Here is a 19,766-nt window from a genome sequence, read left to right as displayed (position 1 = left end):
GCTGGCCCTGAGGGTCTCCTCCCAGCCTGCCGGGGAGGGGGCGGGAGGGGCCTGTGAGAGCTGCGTGTTTCTAGAGTGCGGGTGGCATGGGGTGGGGGTGGCTCATAACCCAGGACCCCCCCCCCAGGCGGCAAGCAGACCGGGCATCTGAGACCCCTCCCCATCACCACCCCCCTTCGCGCTCCCTCTCTGTGACGTCATGCTCCTCGCGCGCAGCATGATGGGAGAATCCTAATGTTTTCTAACAGATGCTCCGGGAACAGCTTTCAGATTAAAGCAATTGCGAGAGCAAAGATTCTTCATTTTTCCTTTTTTTCCGGGGGGGTGGGGGGTGGGGTGGGGGGAGGGAGCACCCCCAGACTTTCCTGGACATCACCCCTTGCCCCCAGCACGCAATACACACTGACCAGAAAAAGTTTTTATTTCCTGGTTCAACTTTTTTTTCTCTGGAATATAGACCGAAGAATGGGAATAAACAGGAATAAATAACAAAGCGAGGCTCGGCGCGCCGGGATGCGCCTGCCTGCCGCCCGCGACGCTATTGTCTCCGGCCCCGAAGCAGCCCCGGAGGCCGCCGCCTGCTCCTTCCCGGGCCTTTTCTATTCGCCTTTTTAACAAGACGCCCCTCCGGCCGCTGCCAGCCCCTCGCCAGTGACCTTGGCCGCCGCCGATGCTCTGACTTCCCCTGGCTCCACCGAGTGGCCCCGCGCGCCGGGCCATGGCCGCGTCCGAGGACGGCAGTGGCTGCCTCGTGTCGCGGGGCCGTTCGCAGAGTGACCCTAGCGTCCTCACCGACTCCTCGGCCACCTCCTCCGGGGACGCCAGCGACAACCCAGGTAACAGGCGAGGGCTGGGGGCGCTGGAGCAGGTCCCGGTCCCTGTCTGCGTCGGGAAGCAGAGGGGCACTGGCACGGGGCCGGGCCGCCCAGGAGTCTTTGTCCGGGAGGAGCAGGGCCCATGGACCGCCTCCCCTGCCCCTCCGAAAGGCGCTGGCAGCAGGGGGAGGGGGAGGCGCTAACCTGTGGCCGCCTCCGCCCAGGGCTCTGCCTGCCCCGTGACTCCAGACCGGGTGGCCCCGGGTGGGCGTCCCCGCCCGGGCAGGGGGCATCCCCGCAGCCGCCAGTGCAGGGGGCTTCCGCGGGTGCCCAGCTCGGCGGGACCTGGCACATCTGGGCCGCTGCCTCGGGACAGGTGCGCTCGGCAGAGCAGCGGGCAGGGAGGTGAGTGAAGGGCAGGTGGGCGGCGGCAGGGTGCAGGCGCTGGTCCGTGGAATTCTGTGGACCCGGTGTGCTCCCCACCCCCAGGGCAGCCTCGGTTGTCGAGGTGATCAATCCGGTCACAAAGGCGTCTATAAGGTTTGATTGATTACTTTCCAGAGGAAGAAAGGCCTAATAAAGCAGAAGGGGGGTGGGCTGTGTGCCTGTCACCATGGAGATGGAGGAAGCAGTGTGATTATTAAAACCTTTCTCCAGCAGAAGGCAATTTTCACTTCACACGGAGAAGTCTGAGCTGGGATGTGGGGTTCAGAAAAAGCAGCAGAGCTGGTGTTGGATGCCAAGCTAGCCGATCTGGTTTTGTATTTTAGAAAAGCACAGATGGTGTTGATAGTAAGTTTCCTTTACCGCCCCCCTGTGAACCCACCCCAAATGAAGACTGGGTCAGTTTGATGAATGTGCCCAAGTCAGGCTGATCCCAGGGGGCCCGGGAGCAGGCTGGCTTTGGAGGAGGGATTCCTTCACTGAAATGTTGGAGCTTGTCTGTCGAAGGCATAGAAAGCCCCATTAAAGACAGCTCTGTAGGCACCAAGGCCCTATGTGAAATTTGAAACAATAAACCCATCCAAGTCTTGTGCGATTTCTTTGTTAGCATGGTTGACTGTGTCATTTGGTGAAACTGTGGTGCCAGCCGGAGGGCATCTCTGACTTGGCTGTATCTGGGAGGGCAAGTTAATTTCCTTGGAGTTTCAAGGAGAAGCTGCCTGGAGCTGGCCTTAAGTCTTTAATTAATCCTTTTATTAGGAATTGGAATTAAGCCTTCAGCGCTTGGAGATGGACTGGCTTTCTCTGGGAGGAAGATGCGAATCCACCCTTGTTCCAATTATGGAAGTTGAATGGCTCCTCACGAGAGCCCCCTTCCCAGCTCCTTTTGTCTCCCTGGCAGTAAAAGGAAGCAAACTTGAAATGGAAATTAGGATTTAGCCTTTTGGCTGTCTGTAGTTTGATGCCTCTGTGGGTGGGAATGGAGAGCAAGGCAGGTGGCTGGTGCTGGTCTATGCGGGAGGCAGCGGGGAGGGCTCAGACGCTGGTGGTAGGAGCTGTGCCACCAGAGGATGTTTATCTGAGATCTCCTCTGGTCCAGGTGGTCAAAATGGGGCTCAGACAGCAGACGGAGGAAGTGAAAAGGCTAAGACACGTATGATTCTGTGAATCGGAGAGCCTTACTCAAAAGCACTGAGCAGTAAAGCATTGCTGGACTGCATTAAGCAGAGGCTTTCTGGAAGGAAGAGAATCAGAGCCTTCAAGTTGGAAGCGTGAAGCCAGAAGGGTGGACAAGGCAAGCATTTTCTACAGTCGCCTTGCCTAATTGGGTTGGCAAATGCTTGGTTCCCTCTGTTGATGGAGGACTCACTTCTTTCTGAGCCAGGGCAAGCTTAGCTTTGGGCAGATGTATTTAAAACTCCCTTTTCAGGTGGTTGGAAAGGGTCTGTTGCCCATCAGCCCAGACAGGATCTTCTCGTGCTGCGTGCTGCTCAGGGCTGTGCGCTGTGTGCAGCTGAGAGTCTGTTTTGTGGCGGTTACTGTACCCGCTAGAGTGGTTTGTTCAGCAGACTGAAAAGTCATGGCATTTCCTCATGCATCTCCTTACCTGCCACTGTCGAGTCGATTCTGACTCATAGCGACCCTATAGGACAGAGTAGAACTGCCCCATAGGGTTTCCAAGGCTGTAACTTTTACAAAAGCAGACTGCTGTGTCTTTCTCATGTGGAGTGACTGGTGAGTTCAAACTGCTGGCCTTTCGGTTAACAGCCGGGCACTTAACCCCTGAGCCACCAGGGCTCCTAACTGAGGCTCCTGAGGGGCCAGCCCAGCATTCCAGCTGTAGACTAGCCTGCTACAAAAGAAAAGAGAAGAGCCGCCCCCTGCCATTGAGAGTCTGTATTTCATAAAACAGCCTATGCTTGCATTTACGTCTTGTCCCCAAATGTATTTAAATTATTTGAATAGACTTTTTTTTAAGAGCAATTTTAGGTTTACAGAAAAACTGTGCAGATGAGGAATATACACCTCAGAACAATCAACTCTAAGAGATCTACAGGAGAGCGTTTGCCCAAAAGCAAAGTTCAGGGCAGGAAGGCTGGTGGAATGGACACGGGGAACCCAGGGAGGAAGCGGGGAGAGCGCTGACACACTCGGGGGTTTGCAGCCAGGGTCATGAAACAAGCTGTGTATCAGTTGTTGAATGGGAAACTAATTTGCTCTGTAAAGTTACATCTAAACAACAATAAAATGTTAAAAACAAAATGAAACCTCCACCACAAAAACGGTGCAGGAGTGCAGAGTTGGCGTGTACCCCTACCCCCTTGCCAGCAGTGTCTCCCATTATTAGCATCTACGTTCCTGTGGTACAGTTGTTACAATGGATGAACCAGCACTGATACGTTATTTTTTTGTTGTTTATTGTTGTAGTTTAAGTGAAGGTTAACATTTCAAGTTAGTCTCTTATATAAAAATTTATACATACATTATTATGTGACCCTAATTGCTCTCCCCATACTGTGGCAGCACACTCCTCCTTTCCACCCCTGATTCCCCATGTCCATTCAACCAGCTCCTACCCTTTCTGCCTTCTCATCTCACCTCTGGATAGAAGCTGCCTGTTTAGTCTCATGTATCTACTTGAGCTAAGAAGCACTCTTCACAAGTATCATTTTATGTCCCACAGTCCAGTCCAATGTTTGTCTGAAGAGTTGGCCTCAGAAATTGTTTTAGTTCTGGGCTGATAGAGAAGCTGGGGCCCATGCTTTCTGGGGTTCCTCCAGTCTCAAACCATTAAGTCTGGTCTTCTTACTAGAATTTGAGTCCTGCACCCCACCTTTCTCCTGCTCCATCAGGGACTCTCTGTTGTGTTCCCTGTCGGGGCGGTTATTGGTGGTAGCCGGGCACCATCTAGTTCTTCTGGTCTCCGGCTGATGAAGTCTCTGGTTTATGTGGCCCTTTCTGTCTCTTGGGCTAATACTTGTGTCTTTGGTGTTTTTCATTCTCATTCACTCCAGGTGGTTGGGAACAATTGATGCATCTTAGGTGGGATACACTGTTATTACAGAATCGTTTTCACTGCCCTGAAAATGCCCTGTATGCCACCTGTTCATCCTTCCATTTCTTTCTCCCCCCTGCCCCCCACGGATCTTTTTCACTGTGTGGTTTTGCCTTCTCCAGAGTGTCAGAGTTGGAATCATACAGTTTTATACCCTTTTCAGACTGGCTTCTTTCCCTTAGCAAGACGCACTTCGGTTTTCTGTCTTTTTATAGCTCGATAGCTCCTTTCATTTTATCACTGAATAACACCGCGTTGTATGGATGCACCACAGTTTGTTTATCCCTTCATCTGTTGGAGGTATCTTGTTGGCTTCCAATTTTAGGCAATCATGAGGAAAACCCAAATGCATTTTAATGCATCGGTGTTCTCTGAGTAAGAACTCAAAACATGACTGGATAGATCCTTTGATACCCCTTTCTCCCATTCTCCAGATTTTATGTGTTCTGAGCTTAGTGGGGATCATCTGAACCTTTCCCTGCATGCTTACATATTTATGTCCTTGGAAAATGGTGTATAAGAAGACACAAGTAGTAATACACCACATGTAATGTTCTTCGACCCATGTTTTTGCTTAGTACTGGGTCTTGAAGATCTAACCACCTTGGCATATCTCCATCTCCCTCTTTTAATTCCCCAAATCCAGTTGCTGTCGAGTCCATGTGTGATGGAGTAGAACTGTGCTCTGTAGGGTTTTTAGTGACTGATTTTTTAGAAGTAGATCACCAGACCTTTCTTCCAAGGTGCCTCTAGGTAGACTTGAACCTCCAACCTTTCGGTTAGTAGCCCAGAGTGTTAACCATTTGTACCATCCAGGGACTCAAAGGGTAGCCAATGGATATTCTGTAGTTTCCAGTTTTCACCATTTATAAGGGACACTTCAGTGATTTCTGGGAACAAGCCCCTTCATGGTTACTCATGTATGTTCCTCCAGGACAGAGTGCAGCTAGTGGATGTCGGGGTCACAGGGACCCACCTTTTTTATTGTACTAGCTATCACCAACTTGTGCCCTCCTGGAAATGTGCTAGTTGACACTCCTTCCAGAATATTTTCTAATGTCCTTTCCCCAAACCCTTACTCACACCTGAAATCCTCATTAGTCTGTGACTAATGGTGTCTCGTTGGGCTCATTTGTGGTTCCTTGACTGCTAGTGAGCGCGAGCGTCTTCTTGTTCTGTTCCCCTTGCCGTCGAGTTGATTTTGACTCATAGTGACCCAGTAGGACAGAATAGATCTGCCCCATAGGCTTTCCAAGGCTGTGAATATCTATGGAAGCAGTCTGCTGCATCTTTCTCCCACGGAGCAGCTGGTGGGTTCCAACCACCAACCTTTCAGTTAGCAGCCGAGTTCTTAACCACTGCACCACCAGGGCTCCTTCCATAAAGATTAAAGCCTAGGAAACCCTATGGGGCAGTCCTACTGTGTCACATGGGGTCGCTATGAATCAGAATTGGCTTGATGGCACCCAATAACAGCGCTTTGGATCAAATGCAAACTTAACGTGGTTTTGAGATCTGGACATCACCTCTCGGTGTTCCTCTCACCTCTCCCGTGGTGTCCTTCTTTCTACTCCTTTAATATTTGTGCTCCTGCCTCCCACCTCCCATGGGTACCACTGGTTACTGCTCACTGCCGCTGCAGGGCTGCCAAGGTGGGTCAGGAGGGCCGGCAGGAGCCACCTTTCTCTGAGCGGCTCTTCCTAGTTTTGTTCCTCGAATGCAGCCTTACTTCCGAGTCTCAGTTCTGGGGGAGCCTCCCTCTGGCCCCTTGTAGAGTGTCTATGTGGCTTAATTAGCAGCAAAGCTATGCAGTAATTACCTTGTCAGCTTCCTCGGGGTTATTAAAAATAAAAGCTGGATGCTTTAAAAAATAATACAAGTTTTTTTTCCCTGATTATGGAAGTATTGCATTTCATTATAGAAAGGGAATGGGTGCGTTTGAAATTTCTGTTCCCTGCTCCCTTCTCACCCTCACCCAATGCAGAAAGCAATGACAGTGGGCGGCTCTGTCCTTGGGACTGTCCCAGGTACCCTGCATGGCTGTTGAGCATTAGAACCTTAGAAGACACCATGAAGCCAACGTCACAGCTGACCCCAGCCCCACCCTGTGCTTCTCTGGGTCACATCACCCTTCCTCCTTCGCCTCACTTATCATTCTTTGAAATGATCTCATTTGACTAGGAGCCCTGGTGGTGCAACAGTTAAGCATTCAGCTACTAACCAAAAGGTTGCTGGTTTGAACCACCCGGCAGCTCCACAGGAGAAAGGCGTGGCGATCTGCTCCCCTAAAGATTACAGCCTGGAAAACCCTATGGTGCAGTTCTGCTCTGTCACATAGGGTCACTATGAGTTAGAATCGACTTGACAGCACACAACAACAAGACCACACTTACCTGACTGTCTTTAGTGTCTGCTTCTCCTTCTAGACCTACGCTGTCTAATACAATAGCCACTTAACTCCTTGTGACAACGTACATCTAAATTAAAAGTTCAGTTCTGCTAGCCACTTAAGTGCTCAGTAGCCTCGTGTGGCTGGTGGCTGCCATATTGGATGGTGCAGTCCTAGAATATTCCATCCTTGCCTTCAGCTGTGTTGGACTGCACTCTGCTGTGGGCTGGACGCTCCCTGGGGGCAGGGCCTTGTCTGTCTGGTTCTCATCTGTGTCACCAGCACTGGCATGGTGCTGGCACTTGGTTGTTCTCTGTTCCAAAGGTTGTTTGTTAATTAAACAAGTATACAAGCATGTGCTTTACATAGTCCTAGAGTGCTCCAGGAGCCCTGGTGGCACAGTGGTTAAGAGTTCGGCTGCTAACCAAAAGGTCAGCAGTTCGAGTCCACCAGCCACTCCTTGGATAACCCTATGGGGTAGTTCTGCTCTGTCCTTTCGGGTCGCCATGAGTCAGAATTGACTCAACGGGAACGGGATTGTTTTTTGGTTTTAAGGAGCGCTCTGGCTGGAGGGGACCCTTGGCTCTCCCACCCCACCCCGGTCTGATCACCTCACCTTCTGGAGGGGAGGACACCTAAGTCTAGATAATGTCTTACTCATACAAGATTGACTTAATTCAGTACACTTTTTCAGAAACCCTGTAGGGTGCCATGCTCAGCCCTTGGCTGGGTGGTTCTGTGGGAATAATGACATATGAGGAAATTCTCTGCCTGGAGTTGGATGGAGGAGTCCAAGCCTCGGCTCCACTTGTGTGGTCTTGGGCAAGTCACTTCTGCTCTCTGAACCGGTTTCCTTTATGTAAAATGGTGGTAGACACTGTCAGTTTCTCCAGGGCAGAAGAGGCTGACTGAGCTATTGTCTGTAATAGTGAACTTTACTGATCGTTGGTTTCATAGCTATTCACAGCTACCGTCACACACAGAGCCCTGATGGCACAATGGTTAAGCCCTGGGCTGCTAACAGAAAGGTTGGCGGTTCGAACCCACCCAGCGGCTCTGCAGGAGAAAGACCTGAAGATCTGCTCCAGTAAAGATTACAGCCTAGAAAACTCCGTGAGACAGTTCTACTCTGTTGTCACTTGGACTGTGAGTCGGAATCAATGGGATGGGCGCACAACAACCACCCCTCCTCATACATTCAATGATGACCTTGAGATAAGCCCATCTTCTGTTAATAAAGTTGGAGAGCACTGGAGCCGGGTGACAGAGACAGTGATCCACTCCCAGCCCCACCTCTCCTGGCTGTGGGTCTTGGCCAAGCTTCTCAGCCTCTTGAAATTCTTTTCCTCATCTGTAGAGTGTGGGTAAGAGCTATCCCAACCTGAGGGGGCAAGAAAGTCAAGGTGACCATGCCTACCAGTGGCTCAGAATAACACAGGCACAGAGTCTGCCTTGGGAAGTGAGGAGGAAGAGGATTCTGTGTTTGCTCTTCTGGGAGGCAGCTGCAGCCTGCTCTGGACGGGCTGGCTGTAATAGTCCCTTCCCACTCAGCCCTGGCCTCCTGACCTCTCCCATGTGTTCCCATCACCGCCATCTTGCCTGAGCCATTTCTGCCCCCACATCCTTCCTCCTCCTCCATCTCTCAGCCCTGGTTCCATCCAGCCTCTTCAGAGGCTCTCTCCTAGCCCCTCTCCTTCCCCAGCCCTGTGAGCAGAATCCTGCTAGAGTCCCCCCACTTTCTCCAAGTCATTCCTTCTGGTCTGATCATTCTGGGATAGTACAGTGGTCATCTTGACATGAGGTTTGAGTGTGCATTTATTTGGATTGTTGAACTCTTCCGAGTTTGTTGTCTTTACAAGCGTATTGTAGAACTCTTGTAGGGAGGGGAGCCTGTGTGGAGTGATGGAGACAGGCATTTAGACGTCGTGGTCTCGTGGCGGGACCACAGCAGCTGCAGCAGGGTGTGGAGTGTGGAGAGTGTGAATGTTGCAGGCCCCTTCCCATGCTTCAACCACAGCATCCTTTAAGGAATGGAGGCAAAAGGAAAGACAATTTAACCAGTATATGTCTTAGAAGGTGAATTAGAGAATTAAGGAATTTTTCGAGAGCTGAAATCTATTCCCATCTACTGTTTAACTGTGTTTAAGAAGCCCTGGCGGCACAGCAGTTAAGTGCTGGACTGCTAACTGAAAGGTCAGTGGTTTGAACCCATCAGCCACTCTGTGGGAGAAAGATGTAGTAGCCTGGTTCCATAAGATTCAGCCTTGAAAACCCTATAGCGTCGCTATGAGTCAGAACCGACTCTACAGCAGTGGGTTTATGGGTGTAACTCTATTTAAGGATTGCTGGTGGTGCTGTGGTTGAACGCTCGGCTGTTACTGAAAGGTTGGTGGTTCGAACTCACCCAGTGGCTTCACAGGAGAAAGACCTGGCCATCTGCTCCTGTAGTCAACCAAACCAAAAACACTTAGAATAGTATTGTGGGTAAGAATCAGCTTAAAAGTACTTAGTAAGTAATGAGTCCTTTTTTTTTTTTTTTTTTTTTTTTGGTGAAGGAGGCATTGTGTATAAGAATTCCAAAACCCAGACCTATGCCATCGAGTCAATTCCAACTCATAGCAATCCTATAAGACAGAGTAGAACCGCCCCATAGAATTTCCAAGGCTGTAATCTTTATGGCATGTTATCAGCGGGGACCGGTCCCCGGAGAAGGACATCATGTTTGGTAAAGTAGAAGCTCAGCGAAAAAGAGGAAGACCTTCAAGGAGATGGATTGACACAGCGGCTGCCAACAGTGGGCTCAAACATAGCAACGATTGTGAGGATGGCACAGGACCAGGCAAGTTTTGTTCTGTTATACGTGGGGTTTCTATGAGTCGGAGGAAGCAACTCGACAGCACCCGGCAACAACCCATAACAACAACCCACAACAACAACCACAATTATAGAAGCAGATCACTAGGTCTTTCTCCAGTGGAGCTACTGGTGGGTTCGAACTTCTGATCTTTTGGTTAGCAGCTAAGAGCTTTACCATTGTGCCACCAGGGCTCCTTCTGTAAAAATTACAGCCTAGAAAACCCTATGAGGCAGTTCTACTCTGTCACGAGGTCACTGAGTCAGAATTGACTCGATGGCACCCAGCAACCACAGCATAACTATTTAGCATGCAGCTCTGAACTCCAGAGCCCACAGCGGCCAGCAGTCTTCCCGCAAGCAGGTAGATTGGGCTGGGTGATGTGCAGCAGGGGGTACAGAGCCGGGGTAAAGCTCCTTACTGCTGTGCGTGTGGGGAGGTGGGCCAGGGCCAGATCATCCTATTTTAAAAGCTATGCTGGAAATTCAGATCTCTATGTGAAATGTGTGGAGCCCTGGTGGCCCAGTGGGTAAGAGCTTGGCTGCTAACCGAAAGATTGGCAGTTTGAATCCACCAGCTGCTCCTTGGAAACCCTATGGGGCAGTTCTACTCTGTCCTATAAGGTCGCTGTGAGTCAGAATCGACTTGACAGCAGTGGATATGTGAGATGTGGTTTTTAAATATTACCAAGTTTTTCAGTTAGGGGTTGCTTTGGCCTCAAGTACAAGTAAACCTAATAGCAGTGCCTGAAAGTAGGTGGGAGTTCTTTGTCCAGAGGCCCAGACTGCACACGGCTCCCCTGTTGGGGCTGAGGGCGCTGTGTGCTCTTGCTAACCCCTGATCGCAGGATGGCTTCCCCACCTCCAGCAATGAGCACACTTCCAGCTGGAGGAAGAAGGGGGTGGGGAAAGGCACAGGGTGTGTACCTCAAGTTACCGCACGGGGCTTTCCCAGGCGCCCCACCCAGCAGCTTCCACTTCCTGGTCCTTGGCTGAAGGACATCAGGTGGTCCTTTCAGCTGCAAGGGGGGCTGGGAAATGTAGTTTTTGTTTTGTTCCTTTGTTCAAGTAGGTGCATTGCTACCCAGAGGAAGAACGGGTAAGGCGGAAGGGGGGAATGGCTGTTGGGCTGTCACCGACAGTCTCTGCCACGCCAGCCTTGAAAAGAAAGAGGAAAAGCGCCTTGTGACCAAAACACAGAGGTCTGGGCTGGAGGTGCCTGCGGGTGCCCATTTGAAACCTCGTGGAGAAAGAACCTCGTGGAAAGACTGGAGCAATTTCCGTGTGTCATGATGTTTCTTTACTGAGAAATTAGAGGTTGGACCAGGATGCGTGAGCCAAGCCAAAGCATTATGTCCATCCACATTTTACGTAATATTCATCCAGGACGCCAAGGTCACTGTCCCTCACAGAGCTGGCAGCCTGGTGGATGGGTCAGTGGCTGGAAGGACAGTGTTTATTGTTGACTCTGTGTTACGCTGAGTCACTGAGCTTCGTTTTACTTACCAGTACAGTAGCTGTGAAAGGAGTCTGGTAGTGCAGTGGTTAAGCGCTTGGCTGCGAACCAAAAGGTGAGTGGTTCGAACCCACCAGCCGCTCCACGGGAGAAAGGCGTGGCAGTCTACTTCTGTAAAGATTACAGCCTTGGAAACCCTATGGGACAGTTCTACTCTGTCACACGTGGGGTTGTTATGGGTCAGAATTGACTCCACAGCACTGGGTTACCATTGCCGTGGAGTCGATTCCGCATCCTGGTGACGCTGTGTGTGTCAGAGTAGAACTGCCCTAATAGGGTTTTCAGTGGCTGTGATCTTTTAGTAGATTGCCAAGCCTTTCTTGCGAGGCACCTCTGGGTGGATTCGAACCTCCAACCTTTCGGTCAGTAGTTGAACGCTTAACCATTTGTGCCACCCAGAGACTCCCGTTTTGTTTAATCTTCCTCTAAACCCTTGAAGGGGGAGGGTCAGAGGGTCAGGAGCTGATTAACTGGCTCACGGGAACTTGTGTAGAAAGAGGAGGCTTGAAGAGGGATTTGAATCCAGTCCTGGCAGATGGCCCTCCCCACCTGTCTGCCCTGCCCACCTCCTCCTACCATGCTGACCCTCTGCCCACCATGCCACCTCTGCCTGCCCCACCCACCTCTGCCTGCCCCACCCACCTCTACCTGCCCCACCCACTTTTTCTGCTACATGCCTGTGTGCCCTGCCCACCCTTTGCCTGCCAGGCCCCTCTCTGCCCTGCCCACCTCTGTGCTGTGCCCTCCTCCCTGCCCCACTCACCTCTGCCTGCCACACCCCCTGCCTGCCACACCTACCCTCCATCTGCCAAGCCACCTTTGTCCCGTCACACATGTTATGGAAAGCAGTCCTTTCTATGACGTAGCCTGGGTGTGATCCCTTCCCATTCCTGGCTGGAGCAATCTGTCCAGCTGAGGAATATGTAGCCGTAGACACAGACCCAGCCGTGTTCTCCCACTTCCTACTTCATTTAACCATAACGGCTGCAAGGACAAGACTTACAGATTGAAAGTCAGGCTAGGGGATGGTAGCCGGTCAACCATCTGCAGGGCCCTCGAAGGTCCCACCTGGAACGGACCTGGTCTTGCATTTCCATTAGTTAACACAGGCCATTTGGATGGGCAGTGTGGTGATGCAGTTCACCTAATGAGCGGGACACAGCTGACTTTGACATTGATTAGCTGGCAGCCTCAAAATGAAATCTGCCAAGAACCAAGATGAGGGTGGAAGCTGTGGCTTATGCAACTTAGTAAATATATTTATCATACATTATACAGTTGTTTTCAGTATATCACTCAGTTGTATTGTTATTACTAGTATTGTTTGGTTCCGTTATTTCTTGGAAGTTCAGATCCATCTGCAGGTGAAATTTTTGCCTTGTTGTAATCACCAGCTCTGGGGATTTCACTGCAGCCAGGAAGAAGTGCCAGCAAATACCTTTCCACTTCCCCTTGGCAGGCAAACATGGTCGTAGGCAGCCTTGATGCTGGGATAACTGTTTCTTGAGTCAGCTGAGTCAAGGAGCTGCTGACCTGGGCACAGTTGCCGGCAGGGACTCGGACGCAGAGCTGCAAGCGCTCAGCGGCTTCATCATGTCTTGGCACCTGCGTGCCTGCCCTGCGGGGGTCCGCTGGCCTCTGGCCCACAGCCCCGACTTTGCTTTTCTACCTGTTTGTGGCCGGGGGGCCGCTTCTCCACAGTCTCAGTGTTGTAATGCTGCCGCAACCAAAATACTGCAGGTGGGAGGCTTTCACAAACGGAAAGGTATTTTCTCACAGTTTAAGAGGCTAGAAGTCCGAATTCAGGGCACCAGCTCTAGGGGAAGGCTCTCTCTCTGGCGGCTCTGAGGGATAATTCTTAGCTTCTGTAGCCTCTGCGTTCTTCCATTCCTTGGTGATTTCCATGTGACATCTATTTTTTGCCCATTTATGCTTGCTTCTCTCTGTGTCTAATCTCTTTTTATAGCTGAAAAGTGATATGGCCCGTTAATGTAACAAAACCACATTCCCAATTGGGATGACATCCACAGGTATAGGGGATAGGATTCCAACATATACTTCTGTGAGACATCCATTCGGTCCTAACACTGATGTGCCGTGGTGATTGATAGTGTTCTTTCAAATTCAATGTATGTACGTTAAACACAAGTCGGGCTTGGAAGCATTAAGCAGTGGTGGTAGTGCATTGAAGTTGCGGAGAAATTGTGAGGGTGGTGCTGGGAGCCACAGGCATGGCAAAAATCCCACGGCTGTGCCGCTTTCGGTGAAGGGGAAGTGCCGCTGTGACGATCGTTGTGGTCTGTGAGCCTTGGGCTGTTACTCATTTTTCTGTTGGTGTATTAAGCTTGGGTGTGTGCGTGGAGCACAGTGTGGGGTGATGTAAGGACGTGTTACATGGAAACTCACTGGCAAGGGGCATACGATTTTGATCAGCAAAATACAGGATACATACTTAAGGAGTGCTGGACTTCTCAAACTTGTCCTCTTCTGTGTTGTACTGTTGTATTTTGTGTTGTGTTAATACACTTGGCTGCTCACCAAAAGGTTGGAGGTTCAAAACTACCCAGAGGTGTCTTGGAAGAAAGGCCTGGTGATCTACTTCTGAAAAATCCGCCATTGGAAACCTCATGGAGCACAGTTTACTTTGACACACTGGGGTCGCTGTGAGTCAGGGTCCACTTGATGGCAACTGGATTGGTGGTGTATTCCAGTTATTTCTCTGACAGGTATTTCAGGCAGCTGTGAAAACAACTGCAAGGCCTCAGTGGCAGGCAGTAGTCACACTTACTCCTCAGGTGTTTGCCGGCTGGTGGGATCAGCTGATCCAGCTTGGCTGGGCTCTGCTGGGTGGCTCTTCTGCATGTTTCTCTCACCTTCCTGCACCAGCGGTCTAGCCCAGCACTGCTTGTCTCTCTCAATGGTGGAAGTGCACAAAGTTTCTTGAGGTCTAGGCTGGGAACTATCATTCTTGCCTCATTCTATTAGAGTAGGTACGTGGACCAGTTTAGGGTTCCAGGGCAGGGAATTACCTGCCAACCGTCTAGATGGAGGAACAGGAAAGTCACATGTGGACACAGTGGGTGGTGGAGAACTGGGGCCAGAGGTGCACTCTACATGCCAGGCTTGTTTCCCCTCCTAGGATGGGGGCTCAGGCACACTCATCCTGGAATCTCCTGCACCTTTAGTATTATGGCACCCTTACATTGGGAGGCCAACAGACAGTTTTGTGGGGTGACAAAAGTGCATGGACTCTGGTGTCAGGCTGTCCATGTTGGAATGCCAGCCCCGCCATGTTAGCTGTGTGACTGTGACACCTTCATGTCATGTCTCTGAGCCTCAGTTTCCCCATTTGTAAAGTGAGGCTTCTTTACAACCATTGGACTCATCTGGATAATGAGCAGTTGTGAGGATGGAATGAGATGGTTCCTGTAAGTGTGAGCACAGTGCCTGAGACTTGCTAAGTGACCAAATCCCAATAACCATGAGCGAGGTAGCCGCCTTCTGCCATGGGGAGCAGATCTGTGCTCTACATGGTTTTCAATGGCTGATTTTTCAGAAGTGGATCACCAGGCTTTCTTCGAAGCACATTTGGGTGGACAGTTCAACTCTGACACACTTGGGGCCTCCATGAGCTGGAATCAACATGATAGTAAGTGGTATATACCATAGAGAAGCTTCTCCTCTAGCCCCTTGGAGGCCCTGGATGTCTTGGCAGAGGCACCACTTGGAATAAAGTCCTGGCGATCTACTTCTGAAAACTCAGCTGTTGAAAACCCCTTGGAGCATGGTTCTGCTCTGACATATGTGGGGTCATTGTGAGTCGGGATCAGTTCTGAGCTGGTGCCGTTATGAGACTCCCAGATGCCCACGTCCCCACTGGTGCCCTAAGGATGTGGAAGGAAGGACCCTCCTGGCTGGGGTCATTGCTGCTGGGTGACATGGGACGTCACTCTAGGACCCTCACCCCTTGTCTTGCATAGGCCTGGGGCTCTGTGAGAGCATCTCTGGCGGGGACCCCCTCTCAAGGAGCCAGCACTTGGAGGTTGTATGAGGCCCAAGGTCAAGGGCTGAGTCCCAGGCTGGCTGGGACTGCGCTGGGCAGACCATGTGGCCCCGGCTTCTGGGGGCCGGCTTCTGGCTCAGGAAGAAGTGTGGTGTGGACAGCTGGAGCTAGCGGAGGCTTGCCTCTTGGCTCTCCCCTCCCCCCATCCTTGCTAAGTAGCTGGTTAAGTCCTAATGTGAAATAGGCAAGGACTTAGGGGTAATTTATTTTATTTCATTTCTTTTTAGCGAGAGGCGTGGGAGATGGGGAACAAACATTTAATCACACACATCGTGGAACAAACTAACAGCCCTACCTTGTACCTTGGTTGCCTGGTGAGGGTAGGGGGTGGGTTCTGACTCAGGAGTGGCACATGGGCCCATACTCCGTTAGCCTACCACCGGGAATTTTGGGAATGTACTCAGGCATACCAGTGTTCATGAAGATGACACGGGACCAGACAACGTTTCATTCTGTTACATGTAAGGTCGCCATGAGTTGGAATCGACTCAGCGGCACCCAACAACGGGAACTTTCCTGAAGGTCATTATTTCAAAGAGTGTTGACATTTTAATGCGACTATTCTCTAATATTTTCCCAGCTCTTTCTGCTTTCGGGAGAATATACGTGCATCCTTTTCCTTTAAGGATCTGTCTTGTTCACATTCTGTCCTGTGCCCTAGAACAGAACCTCGCTCGTAGTAAACCCCGGTTGCCGTCCGGTTAACTCTGGCTCATGGCGACCCCATGTGTGTCAGGGTAGAACTGTACTCCATGGGGTTTTCAATGGCTGATTTTTCAGAAGTAGATCACCAGGCCTTTCTTCCAAGGCTCCTCTGGGTAAACTCGAACTTCAGTGTTTTTGTTAGCAGCTGAGCACTTAACCGTTTGCACCACCCAGGGACTCCCCACTTGCAGCCGTTGTTAGCTGCCGTCAGGTCAGCTCCCGACTCATGGGGACCCCATGTCCGACAGAAAGAAATGCTGCCCAGTCCTGTGCCATCTGCATGATCAGTTGCAGATTGGACCGTTGTGATCCATAGGATTTTCATTGGCTGATTTTCAGAAGTAGATTGCCAGGCCTTTCTTTCTTGTTCACAGTAGGTGCTCAGTAAACATTGGTTGAGCATTGAAGAGATGGTAATAGCACTCAACGGCCATTTCTTGTCCCTGTCCCCAAGTACCCGTAAGGAAAAGTAAAATCTGGGAGAAAAACCCCAAGACAAAAAAATCCATAATGTCTTTAGGTTCAGTGATCATGCTGTTAGAAATTCCCAGAACAAACGAGCAGACAGAATGGGCAGTGGCTCAGAGCAGGGCTTATCGGTAATCGGTGATGCTAAAATAAGCTGCCAAATTTGTTAATAATTGGTCTCTGAGTGGTTTTTTTAATTAACTAATAACAGTTTATTCCAGGAGGATATTACTATAGAGCAGCTGTTCTCTGATAGGAAAATATAGATTCTAATCATTTGTTTTTTGTTTTTGCCGTTTTCGTTTATCTGATACTGGGGTTGAGCTGATGGCTGCATCTTGCTTGGGGAACTCTGTGGCCTGGAGGCGGTGGAGATTGTTCCTTTTAGCACCTGGGAGCTCATTCGTAGGGGCGACATCCCAGGAGCCAGCTCTAGCTGGACAGATAGATAGCTGCCATGGTGTCGACTCTGACTCATGGTGACCTTATGTACAACAGAACCAAACATTGCCTGGCCCTGCGTCATCCTCACAATTGCCAGCATGTTTGAGTCCATTGTTGTGACTGCTGAACCAGTCCATCTCATGAGGGTCTTTCTCACCCTCACTGGCCCTCTCCTTCGCCAAACATATCCTCCTCCAGCGATTGGTCCTTCCTGATGATGTGTGTCTTAGTCATATAGTGCTGCTATAATAGAAATACCACGAGTGGATGACTTTAATAAACAGAAATTTATTCTCTCACAGTTTAGGAGGTTAGAAGTCCAAATTCAGGGTGCTAGCTCCAGGGGAAGGCTTTCTTTCTCTGTCAGCTGTGGAGGAAGGACCTTGTCATCAATCTCCTCCTGGTCTAGGAGCTTCTCAGTGCAGGGACCTCAGATCCAAAGGATGTGCTCTGCTCCTGGCTCTTCTTGCCTGGTGGTATGAGAGCCCTCTCCTCTCTGCTCACTTCTTTCTCTTATATCTCAAAAGAGATTGACTCAAGATACAACCTAATCCTGTAGATTGAGTCCTGCCTCATTAACATCATAGAGGTTAGGATTTACAACACATAGGATAATCATGTCAGATCACAAAATGGTAGACAGCCACACAATACTGGGAATCATGGCCTAGCCAAGATGACACATTTTGGGGGGGCACAATTCAATCCATGACAATGTGTCCAATGCAAGCGAGGTGGACAGTGTTCTGTTGTGATCCAAAAGGTTTTCATTGGCTGATTTTGGGAAGTAACTAGCCAAAGAGGGAAGGGAAAGGTGTGCTAGGCAGAGAGAATGACAGGTGCAATGGCCAGGTGATGGGAGGGAACTGGGATGTTCATTGAAAGTGAAGTGGCCGGTGGGTGGAGTTTAGAGAGAGAGGGGAGTGTGGTGTGAATGGGGCTGGAGCGGAGCTGGAGTGGGGTCCACTCCTCCTGGCTCACAGCTTTGACTACAGTGGGGTGCATGTGGCCATTGGGTGTAGAATTGAAGCTGGTGCTCCTGCTCAGAGTTTGGAGTCCTCTGATTCCACTCCTGTTCTTCCTTCCTCCCTGCATGCCTCTGTGGGGTGCTTGCAGATGAGGGATCCCAGGTACTCACAGATGGTGATGTGACCTGCCTGGGTCTCCCAGGGAGTGGGTGGCAGGGCTGGGACTAGCTCAGGGCTCCCAACGCCTAACGAATGCTCTTCTACCACAGAAGGAAAGGCGGTCAGGCCTCACACCATGGGTTCAGGCGAGCACCCTGCAGCCCACACCACCCTGGGGCAGCTTGAGGACTGTCCCCATGTGAGGGCTAGGAGCATATTGCCCTGCACCAGCTGTGTCTCTCTCTCCTCAGTTCAGGCATCTCCCTGGCCCTTGCTGAGACTGTCACGTTGTCCTCTGAGGGCGTCTGAGAGTCTTCAGGGCCCTCTTCCTCTCCCCACTTCTTGGTGTCCAGAAACCCTTCCTGTCTCTCCTTTGGTGCCTCTCCTGGGGGCCTGTTTGTGGTGGTGGTCCAGCTGCTGGCTCCTGGGTATGGAGCTATAAGAGATGTGGAGTGGCCATGCTGAGCACCAGCCCCTAAGCTTGAGGGGTCAGGGCACAGGAAGCACCTCCACCGTAAACTTTGCAGTAAGCTGGAGGATAAAAGCCCTGGTGGCCCAATGGTTAAGTGCTTGGCTGCCAACTGAAAGGTTGGCAGTTTGAACCAGGGCTTCGAACCGGTTCTTCCTGGTTCAATCATGGCCGAAGAAGTGAAACCAGAACAGACTCGAGTTTTTAAAATTTTGGTGAACTGGAATTATAACTGAAATGGGAAAAGTTATAGTTTGGAGCCTTGCTAGAAACCTAGTGTCCTGCTTAGAAGACAAGGGCAATGTACATGTTGCACAGCAACCAAATCTCTTGCCCGTGTTTGTACAGAGTCAGAAACAGTGGTGCCCCCCTCAAAGATGGAGGCTGACTGCCTGCTGCTTTGAATGTGTGTAGCTCTCCACTGTCCTGCCAGTAATCCAGCCTCACCCATCAGGCTCCTGAAGGGGCTTTGACCTGTAATTTTGGTTATTGTTCCAGATCACCCAACTTGTCAAAATTCAAGTCTGTTCCAGTTTTGCTTTGTCAGCCATGACTGAACTGGGAAAAACTGGTTTGAAGCCCTGATTTGAACCTACCCAGTGGCTCCACAGGAGAAAGACCTGGTGAACTGCTTCTAGAAAGATTATAGCCTAGAAAACCCCCTGGGGCAGCTGTACTCTGTCCATGGGGTCTCTATCAGTCAGAATCAACTCGATGGTACCCAACAACAGCAAGCTAGAGGAGAAGTTGGGGAGCCCCGAGGGTAGGAGCGATGTGGTCTCTTATGGTGTCATTTGGAATTTTAAGTTTGTCTCTCCTGCTTCCCCTCCCTTCTTCACCCTCCTCTTCTGTCTCCTCCTTGTCCTTTCCATCTTCCTCCCTTCTCTCCTCCTTCCCTCCTAAGAAGGAGGGCTGGCACCTGAGGAAGGCACAGCATCTGAGACTCAGCAGGTCTTCCAAGGTCACCTTCACCATCTGTCTTTCAGGCAGTAACCTTCATTAAAACTTGTGCTTATTTTTGTCAAAATCACAGAGGGACTGAGTCATGGAGTATATGTGGAGGGCTGTAACATCCCTCAGGAGGGCAGGGAGCCAGATCAGGCCCACTTCCTGCAGAGAGCTGGGGTCAGGAGTGCACAGGGCTGACCATCTGGTCAGGCCAACAGGGCTTGAACCCCAACCCTGCACCTGGGAAACCTCGACCGGTTCCCTCTTCAGTCACCTCAGTTTACTCCTCTGTGAAATGGAACAATGAGGGGTCCTACCTCCTGGGGGGTTGTGAGGCACTGAAGACCATGTGGAGATTTTTGGTCTGTATTCTACGAGTAATGGGGAGCCATTGAAGCGTTCTTAGGCAGGGGTTGGGACTGGGGAAGACCATTCTGCTGCTGCTTTGGGACAAATGGGTGGACGGGGTA

General features: G+C 50.7%; 1 protein-coding gene across 1 annotated transcript in view; it reads left to right on the top strand.

The window, feature by feature from the left end:
• The first annotated feature begins 718 nt into the window (after positions 1–718).
• The window catches only part of PHACTR3 (phosphatase and actin regulator 3), a 193,964-nt gene continuing 174,916 nt past the window's right edge, over positions 719–19,766 (top strand). The window contains exon 1 of the mRNA XM_012558433.1: positions 719–836. Within this exon, the coding sequence (XP_012413887.1) occupies positions 719–836 (118 nt within the window). The remainder of the gene's footprint in view (positions 837–19,766) is intronic.

This window comes from Trichechus manatus, unplaced genomic scaffold (assembly GCF_000243295.1).
Source record: "Trichechus manatus latirostris isolate Lorelei unplaced genomic scaffold, TriManLat1.0 scaffold00008, whole genome shotgun sequence".
In the NCBI taxonomy this organism is placed as follows: Eukaryota; Metazoa; Chordata; class Mammalia; order Sirenia; family Trichechidae; genus Trichechus; species Trichechus manatus.
This window is presented reverse-complemented; position numbering and strand designations above follow the sequence as displayed.